Raw genomic sequence first — 10810 nt, forward strand, 5'->3', positions numbered from 1 at the left:
TTTTAATTATGTAAGTCTTCTATGATGAGTTACAGATCGAATTAACGTTTGGTTCTGCTCCGCTGATTTTTGCCAAAATTACAGGCTTTGGACTTTGAAATTTCGACTCCTAAAACGGGTTCCAGGTTTGTTTTTCGCGAGCGGGGCCATTCGTGTCGTTCCGACACATCTAGTTACATCTAACTTTTAGGTTTCTGGGATTTTAAAGTTCCTGGTGCAGGTGCATCAAAAGTGTTATTTGTACGCTTGAGGTTTTATAGGGTTGTTTTCATTTTGTTTACCTAAGTATATTTATATTTTACTAAATTTTGCTTTATCGGGAAAGTGCATTCTACCATAGTATTATGTTTTATTATTATTCTGTATGTACTATCAACCATACAAAATAATTGTTTTTTGTTGGCGGCATTGTTAGGTCTACAATCAACTATTGCAAAATTTAATTGTGTGTCCATTTTAATTTTTAGATTTGTTGTTTTGCTTGTCCTAGATATATATGTTTACACAGTTTTGGCTGCTGGGTCCCAATTATTGTCACATTCACCAATTGTGTCTGTTTGGGTTTCGCATCCATTTTTGTTAATATAACATAACTATAAACAACTGTCATGTAAATGGGAGGTCTAGCTAGCTTTAAAACAAGGTTTTACCCACCAGTTTCTTCGGAAAATGCCTGTACCAGGTCAAGAATATGACAGTTGTTTTCCATTCGTTACGTTGTTTGATATTGTCTAACGTTTGATTGTGTCAGGATGGATTTATGGACTTCCCCTTTTTAAATTTACCTTGACAATCTGTATTTCATATAATACTTTTTTAATGTTGCATTGTGATTTTTTTAAACGTTAACTTAGCTTATGATATATATGTTTAGCAATCAACGCTGGCAAGCAGGCACACATCAATATTGTTACTTTCTAAGGTATTAGGAAGCATTTTGAAATATCTTCAATTAAGTAGAAAACCCGTGTGTTGTTTTTTCAGAGTTATGTCTGTTATTTAAGTTGTTCCGGAAAGATCAATTTTATCCATGACTATAAGTAACAGATTTTGATTTATAACAAACCTTTCTATAATTGTCCGTTTATAGATTTAGAATTAATAAAGAAACTAAAGTTTCGACTCCCTCTTTTCTAGGTCCTATTTGGTAATTTAGCTCTTCAACTGTCTCGCTTCTTATACATCTTATACATCTGCGCCGAATAAGCCTTTCGTTTCGTACTCGCACCAATCCAAGCAAAATGTGATAATTTATTCGGGAACAACATTTTACTTGAATTACCCTTGGCACATTAACAATAAACACAATTCTATATTTCCGGTAATTCTGTTCCATTTATAATCGTTTCCGGTGGTCTAATTTACATAAAACATAAAAAAAGTCAAACGTTTCCTTGTTTTATATCAACTACAACGATGGAATAACGTATGCATGCAAGATGCAATTGTTCTTATTATTACTTACAAAGCTTTTGTTAATATTTGGAAATATAACAGGACTTTCGCAAACGATAAAAGGAATCTGTCATAGGTAAACTGCACATTTCCATATATTATACATGTTATACAGTTATTGATTCGAAATCAACGTGCATGTGTTGCCTTTTGATATGTTAATTGTATCATTTTATTTTGAGTTTTCGATCACGGATCTTTATAGTTATGCCCTCAATAGCAAATATCGAAAAATATTTTCACTCTACTACAATCCCCACCAAAAATCAATCATGTCATGTAGTGTAAAAAGATTGTTGTCTTCAATAATATTTAAACGGACAACATTAAATGCTAAATTCTTATACAACATGTATTCTAATGCAACATCTTTGTAACATTCATTTTGATTGGATAACGTCACCAATTTTCATGGCATGAATTCACAATTGATGCTATGAAAACGTACGCGCAAGCGCAGACGACGTATGAGAAATTTTAAATGTATGACGTTGTTTTCTGTCAGTTTCATTAGAATGGAGATAACAGTATTGCATTTTAAGTTCCGATGGCATCAATTGGTGATTTGATGATCGGAAATACCCGTTTACTGGCTCCGATAACGCGTCGCCAATTGATGCCGTCGGAGCTTAAACATTATTCAGTTATCTCCTAATTGGCCTTGATTTACTCAACTTTTAAATAATATATTTTTTGTATTTACAGTGGTAATTTGTCAAATATCATATGTTGCCGCCATTTCGAATTTGTTGACAATAGTTGCATAGGTAAGTATCGTTTCAGTAGCTGTAGAAACGTTTACATATTAAAAACTACATAGTTGGGGCTAACTACCGATTTGAAGATTATAGCCACTTTTAAACTAATTTTCAGTTGGTTCGATTGTTGTACTACTACAGCACTCCTCCATTGTTGAGGGTGGACTGAGCTCTAACGTACATAATAAAATCAGACACATCCTTTGTGTGCATGTCGTGAGCATGAAATCCGGGTAGTTGCTGGTTACTTTTTGCTTTATTTATTTGTTGGTTTTTTTTTTTCGTTTATGATCTTTATCGTAAATCAGGCCGTTGATTTTCTGGTTTTTAAATTGTAATCTATTTGTCATCCAGAAGCCAACTATAGATTATAAAAAGGTGAGGCACTGTGACTTTTAATTGTTCACACTTTTGATGGTTACTAGGCTAACAGGCAATCCTATCCCATTTCCATAAGAATTCTAACAGTCCATGACTATTCTACTACAACAAATAATACAATTTATATCTGGGAACAAATCTGGACAGTTCTACCACATATTAGATTTTGACAGTTCTACCCGAGAACAGTTTTATGTTAAAACTGTTCTAAAACAGTTAGGTGATGTTCTTTGACATACCATTCTGACTGTTCTTTAGAGTGATTAGATCTTATTCTTACTCGTATTAAGTTTCCTTTTTGGACTTTTCCAATGTCAGTTTTTCAGGCTTGGAAAAATCGGTAATGTCTGCAGTCGAATGCATTGCATCTGCTACAAGGTATGACAAATGCAATAATCGAGTGCCACCACGTTTTTCCCATTTGAATGTATTTAGAAATTAAAAATATTTTTTATAAAACCAGATAATATTTTTTTTTCATGCATCAATAAGCGATTACAGTTTTTAACATGAACGGAATTTTCAGCAGTTTGTAGTTAAAAAATAAAAGCGTATCCCAATTGAATTGCTTAAGAGTCAATAACAACGACTAGTAATAGTGATGAATCATGTTGGAAGAACATTGCAGATTTTCAAAATTCATTTCTTGCTTTACCAACTGATCAATAACATAGATAAATATTTATGATCATCATAAATAACATTTTCATGATAATCTTTCACACATGCATTGTTTATTTTTTCTGTGTTCATAAAGTGTACATGAGATCATCATGAGCATAGACAACTCGCTTCTTAAAACATTGCCAAAACAATCTTATCAGTTCAGGAGTATTTTGGTAAAGGAATTATTTTCAAATCAAACCACTGCTGACTAAGCGGGTATCATAAATATGACCTATGTGCGGTACAAACGTTTTGAAAATACACAATGTAACATGCATGCATTCAACATATTGGCATACATATAGCTTACCTATTAGTATGGATTTTGCTCTTTATTGAAGGCCACAAAATGACTATTAGTTCTTTAGTCTCGGGTGAATAGCGATCTTTTTGGTTATCATACAGCATCACATGATTATTTTGTATAAATGGAAACTTGTAATACTTTGAACTCGATTATTTAAGATTTGAAATATAAAAAATAAGAATAGATTATTTAATATATCTTAGTATTCAAGCACAATTCTTACTATGGACATTTACATATACATACTTTAAATTATATATATATATAATTATGTCAATCGAGGGTAGCAATAGCATTATTTCAAACGAGTATCATCGATGGAGTCTTCAGCCTTTTGTAAATTCGAAAAAGAACTTGGACTTTTGAATAACGAAGGGGTAACCTTCAGACAGTGTAACAGTATAACATAAGAAAAAACAATAAAAATCAGTTGAAAGGGACTTAACTCATCAGATCAATACAAAGCAAAAAATATAACCTAACAAGAAGCACATAAGACGCACAGTACAGATCTGATAGTGCTCGCAGTTATAACATATTAAAATAAGTGTATTCAAAGGATATATTTACCAATGTGTAAAGTATTTACTTTATTTTATAATACGTCCCTATTAATACTCTTTTTCTTTATTTCACTACAGATTTTTCACAGTACATTCAATTTGTTTTATAGAATGTGAAGTAGGATATCATACGTTTAAAGCAGGAACTAAGTGTGAATCCTGCCCTCAAAACCTGTATGGACAGAAATGTGCTTATATTTGCAACTGTAAAGAAAATGACAGGTATTGAATCTTTTGTTGCTTCAAATGCAATGTAGTCATACTACATGTAGTAATGAAGGTAAAAAAACACCCAATGATACTAAGTAATATAATTTGGATATCCAAGTGCACGAATGGTGTTTCTGACATAACCTGCATCAAATAGAAATGTTTGAAACTGTCCTCTCAACTATTTATAACCAACCAATAAAAATTAGAACATTAGCACACAAGGCATATATTACATAATAAAAAGGCAAAGTCAGGGAATCTAGTTAATGCGTGGCATTAAATTAAGGTTTTTTGTCCCTTCAAAGGATATCTTAGGTAGCATATAACTTATTTACAACCTACATGTATCTAGATCCCAGGATATTTAGTGCATGACATATGCAATTCATTATAGAATTGAATGCCGAAGCGCCTCTGGTTAAACCTATGATGGTCATTTGCTTTCATTAGGTACAAATGTTCAAAAATACAGCTACCAATTATGATATCAATCGATTTTCGAAATAAATAAATATCGGTTATTCAAATTTTGAGAACCAAAGAAAGAATTTAAAAACTAAACTTTGGCAGAAATTCTCCAGAGAGATGAAGGCAGTACCATTCGAAGTGAAATCTATTATAATATTTCACTGAAATTGGTATATTATGAAGATGTCGAGTTTAATGCTCGTGAAATATTTAGAAAATTCCAATCATTACTATTGAATAGGATAAAAATATATATTAATGTTTTAGTTTTGTATATAATAATTATTCATTTTTGAGGATATATTGTGAACAACTTTTTTTTAAGGAATTACATTTGAGATTTTTTTCAAGGCATAATTGTATGAACGAAGTACACGAAAAATGCAAAAATCAGTTTTGAACAGTTATGTAGGCAAGGCAAACAATTCTATATGTGTGGGTTGCATTGATACGCTATGGGTTACTTTCATACTGCATGGATTGTTTTCATACGAAATGAAAACATATATTGACGTAATCAAACGATTCGCCTTTCAGCCAGAAACGACCAGCATGAGTATGAATTGTACACCTACAATAAATAAAATTACTTGCAATAAGGTCGTTTCAAGACCCTCTGGTTATGTGATATAAAATATAATTCTCTTATGGTTCTGGCCTGTTATCTATTTCTTGCACAAAAAGATACATCTCGTATCACACTGCACGGAGTGTGAAATGAAAAAATGAAACGAAAACTGTTTTTTATTTGATTGGCTTATCCAGCATCATGAGACGATATTACGACATTTCCACTGGCTATTTGTTAGGTCGTTGATGACTTTCAAGGGTTAAGATGATATACATTTCGTCAATGGCAACGGACATATCTGATTTCTTCATTAATATTCAAAAAACACTCACACTTTTTACATGGAAATCTTCTTTTTTAATAAAATTTTGTTACATGCTCATGTCTGAAGCGTACAAAAAGTTTTAAAAGTTCGACGCTGGAAAAGGACATATGACGTCATACTGGTACATGTGAAAAAGAACAGATCAACGATTTGCGGAATTTTTAATTCGACACAATAAGAGTGTTGACCATAAGAGAAATGATTTAACAGCTCTTGAAAAATGGATATCGTTTATTAGTATATTAAAATTAAATAACACGAGTTGATATCAAACGATATCAATTTAACACTCGTTATGAAACCCATAAACCAAAAAAGCATCGTGGTGCAAACTGATATATAAGTGAGGTCTTTCCAGGCAAATAATTTGTAATATGAAAAGTTATAATTGGACATATTTATATTTCGCTAGAATGATCTATGTATATTGATTTTACTCATTGATTGAAGGGTAGCCATATCGTGATAACGATGCTTAAATACCACAATACATAGGTCAAGTCAAATTCCTTTGTAACGAGTCATTTAATCAGTTGCGTTTGAATAACAAAAACACCTTCTACTACTACAAAAAGTCGGAACTTACACGTATTACTAAATGAATGTGATTTTTTTGATACATTATAATATTCAAAGCAAAATTAGGCCGAATCAATTATCTTATACATATCTTTTCAAATAGTTTTCTCTTTTAAATATCTTTCGAAACCACGCCCTTACAATCACTCAAGCAATTATCTAATGGATATACAGCTATAAACACATATTAAATGGTAGTAATTGGTTAGAAGAAGAAAAATTGTCATTTAATATACAAGTGTCATGTACGAATCGCTATAATGTGAATTAAATCATTGAGTGTTAACTGCGACCAATGACACCCCTTTTATTGACTTAAAGATTCAATAATAAAAAAGAAAAACAATTCTAACGAAGTTGAAATCTGCCACTGAAATGTCATAGTGACTCTTGGTGTTGTGATGATGGATATTAACCGCTATAAGTAGACTCCTAGATACTTAGCCAGTTATAATCTGTTGAGTTGGGGAAGTACATGTTCAGCCCTGTCCCAACCTGACTTTATCTTGGTCTCGAGTTCGAAGGCAATAATGTTGTGATTTATTTTATGAGATACTAAGGTTAAATACAGATTTAAGGATTCAGGGTCGGGTGTTTGATAGTTTCACTATGATGAAAGAGTACGGGTGCTTTCCTTGACAGCGGCTTGACCATAAAAATTCTTGAATGGCCTGACATTACGACACATACGTGTACTAAAATATGGGCATAAGTGTTTCCTACTAGTCAAACTTTTGTATCTGTTTTCAAACACCTTTGTAATTTTGTTTTCTAATACATGTTAAACTGTCCATTTATATAAAGTAACGTTACTAAGAATTAGTAATTTTTGACATGATTTTATTTACATACATTGCACTTAATAAGTATTTAACTTGTTTATTTCCAGATGTGACAATAAAAATGGGTCTTGTATTCCATTAACCACATCAGTCATAACATTGAGTGAACATTCGACCGTCAAACGTAAGCAATATTTATATGCATGTGACTCGGTAGATAAATAATAACTCAATCATACAAGTACATGTAGTTTCGTAATGTCTTTCCTACACGAGTTTTTAGTGTTTATGAAAAAATCATAATAATAACGGTCTTTATAAGACGCATTTCACAAATAGTGGGTAAGTTTACAACTCGATTTTTGTTATTAGTCCTGATAAAAAGTAAATTGAGTTTCCGTTTCAGAAAATAAAACAGTTCCTTGGATTATGTTTTGCATTTTTGATCGTTGTTTCTCGAAATGTAAAATGAAACTAAGCTTGAAATATTTCTAAAGATGTCATAGTCATGGGAGACGGAATACGAAGTTGAATTGTGCAGTCTTCAGACTTTGAAACTGTTGCGATTTTGTCATATGTTTAAAACATACATGAGGTTGTTCGATTGAGTTTCAATTAATTTAGTCAATCACTGTCATAAATGTTTAAAAAACGAGTTGGATGATACCATAGGGACAATCAAAGTTCTAAAATTAGAGAGAAACTGACAACGCCATGGCAATAAAACAAACAACCAGGACATTAGAAACAAATCTTTACATAGACCACATATAAAGACTGATCAATAAATAAAACACTCAAAGCGAGTGTAATATGAGGCAAGGCGACAGGGTAAGCAGATACTGCCACATATGTAGCAGCCATGTAGAGTCATAAGATCTCATAACGATTATAACCTAAATAAATACATGCTAATTCGAAGTACTGTGACATTGTTTTTCCAACGTTATGAATATTATATCTTAATTAGATTATTCAAACGGAAAAATTCACTGAAAACGGATAATATCTATGCATGCGGAAGATTTTTTCGCAAGAATATTCGCGGTGTTGGATGCTGTCTCATTATTCGTATCAAAAAAACAGAAGTACAAAGACGAGAACAATACCATTTTCAAAGGGAAGAGATGAATTAGCAGCCGATTAATACAACTACCCTTATTGGAAAGAGGGAGTGAGGATATCATGTTTCTCGCATAGATGTATCGCTAACGCCATGACCCGTAATGAACTAGATTTCACTCCCAAATGCCAAAAAAAAAATATTTGTTTTAAACAAACTGATCCATGCGGTCTCATGGGAGGTATATCATCGTACAAGAGGTGAATTGGGAAAGACCTTAGGCAAACTGGACGTTGTAGCGCTTGTGTGTGCTTAGTACCACGATTCAAAACTATTAGATTCAGATGATAAATACGTCATCTTTAAATTTTAACTCAACAATATGACTTATATTATATTGGCTTGAATGATTAATAAAATTGGGAACACATCAGGAAGGGGAGAAACAATTATATACAGATGATCAGAATCCGGATCTAATTTAATTACAGTATGTGTCTTCAAAACCCGATCAATGAAAATGTTGCTATATGATCACATATTGTTAAAAACACTATTGGTCATAATTAATGTATTTATTTTTTTTTCCATTCCCTTTGCTTAAGCGAGAGACGGACAATTCCTGAGATAGTCAAACTTATTAGTCACAAATCAACTGAAAATTTCATGGCATAATCTTAATCTATTTTTTATGATTAGTTTTTTTTTCACATCATTTTCTATGTATGATGTATCGAAATCAAACAAGTTTTCCAAAATGATTGTGAATCCCTGTTTTTGATTTCACGTTTCGTCTGGATGTTAATAATAATCAGAAAAAAGAAATCAATTGTGCACGTTTTTGACATGCTGGTTATGTTATATTACTTTCAAAGACTACAACTGTAGTTGAAATGTTTCCATAGAATACCAAAACCAATCAACTACAGAACAAAGCCAGAGGGGATTTGATGCCAATCAAGCAAAATATGTAGCTGTAGGTGAGTCACACAACAGATATTACATGTAGTAATTTTCATTATATTGAATATTTGAAAATATCGAACATAACGGCAACACATCAACGGGAATGTTGTATACCAATGCTGAAAGTCACGAATTTTAATGCAAATCTTTTCCAAAAAAATTACTCATCTTACAGTCATATGTTTTAAGACGTGTAAGACTTACTGCTAACATCAAAGGTTTAGTTTAGGTTAAAAGTAAGCACGAATAAACTAGTCAATCAAACCACATCTCCTTATTTGTATCCTCGTATATACTTGAATTGAAATTGTGTACGCCAGACGCGCGTTTCGACTACAAAGGACTTAACAGTGACGCTCGAATCAAACAAGTTAAAAAGGCCAAATTAAAAATGAGGCGACTGTAAACATTTAAAATAATATGGCAATGTGAATTTCTGTGTGTCGAATGAAGTTGTGAATAATGCAAACAACAAACAGTAAAACAAGCCATCAGCAAAAATAGTTGAAAATCCTGCCTTGATACAGAAGGAGTGTAGTGAACCATAGTAAAGATAAATAAACGTAGAAGATGAAGTGGGAGTGACGATAACGGATAAAAATACCCTATTTTGGTTTATTTCAGTCATTTATTTTATCCTCTAGGTCAGCAGAAAAAAATATTAAAATTAATTCATACTTTATTAACCTAATGTTTAATTTAATGTTGATTGTAAAGAGACATCATCACGTCGCAAATAGTAGAAAAATTATATCTTGTACAATATATATATATATATATATATACAAAGTCAATTGATTTAGTTCACAAACTACAGTGATAAAATAAGATAAGTTAACAATAATTATTATGTATATGTTCATTTGCTTAATGTTCATCCATAAGTATAAGAATGTTTTCTTTATACAGCAACTACAAACTATGCAATACTCATATACATGATCTGTGCTGGTCTCATCATACTAGTTTTATGCTCAGTTGCTGCGGTTTATAAATATCAAAATAACCAAAAGAATGTACCACACAGTTCACCTGAACATGGGGTAAACAATTCGTCTATTCCGCCAATTCTAGCACCACCAGTGCAGCCTCGTTTGTTTATTGAAGTAGACAAGAGTGGAAATGGATATGAATTAATTGACGACGAACACGTTCTTAGCCTTGGAAATTAAAGAGAAATCCACTATCATGATGCAACGTCAATCTGATTAGAATACAGATCCTGTCTCTAAGCTTTGTTGACAAGGATCTGACAACACTATGTTTTACCTTCTGTTCTGGTAAATAATACTTCAAGCAATGAAATCTTTAAAGGAGAGTATTCATTAAAAAAAGGGGGATCCAGAAAGGTCTTTGAAACAGTAAGTAGAATGGGGTGCTTTCAGATCCTTGTTATCAAAGCTTGGACATACAGGATCTGTATTGTAATCAGATTTACACTTTCTAATTACAATATGCGTAAAAATGAAATGAATTAGACCAAATGACGAAGATTATGTGTAAACAAATGTTGCTTGATTTGTAGAGTATTTTATAAATGTATTGATTCTGTCATTAATTTTACACATTTTGACTTGTATACATATGTAAATTGATGAATAAATTAAGGATGATCTACGTAAAAGATGATGGACTAGACATAGTCATGATAGTGCAATATTGCCTTCCTGTGGCTAATATTTGTTTTCTCTCACAGTAATAACAAAATTTGTT

General features: G+C 32.0%; 1 protein-coding gene across 1 annotated transcript; it reads left to right on the plus strand.

Annotated features, from left to right (window-relative positions):
* The first annotated feature begins 1424 nt into the window (after positions 1-1424).
* On the plus strand, positions 1425-10607 carry LOC127715012 (uncharacterized). Its single transcript, XM_052221039.1, has 6 exons — positions 1425-1531; positions 2161-2222; positions 4241-4352; positions 7176-7252; positions 9037-9111; positions 10007-10607. Exons 1-6 carry the CDS (start codon positions 1440-1442, stop codon positions 10267-10269), a joined length of 681 nt encoding a protein of 226 aa, XP_052076999.1. The 5' UTR covers positions 1425-1439; the 3' UTR covers positions 10270-10607.
* The last annotated feature ends 203 nt before the right edge of the window (positions 10608-10810 follow it).

The sequence above is a fragment of the Mytilus californianus genome, unplaced genomic scaffold (genome assembly GCF_021869535.1).
Source record: "Mytilus californianus isolate M0D057914Y unplaced genomic scaffold, xbMytCali1.0.p SCAF_9, whole genome shotgun sequence".
NCBI classification, from domain to species: Eukaryota; Metazoa; Mollusca; class Bivalvia; order Mytilida; family Mytilidae; genus Mytilus; species Mytilus californianus.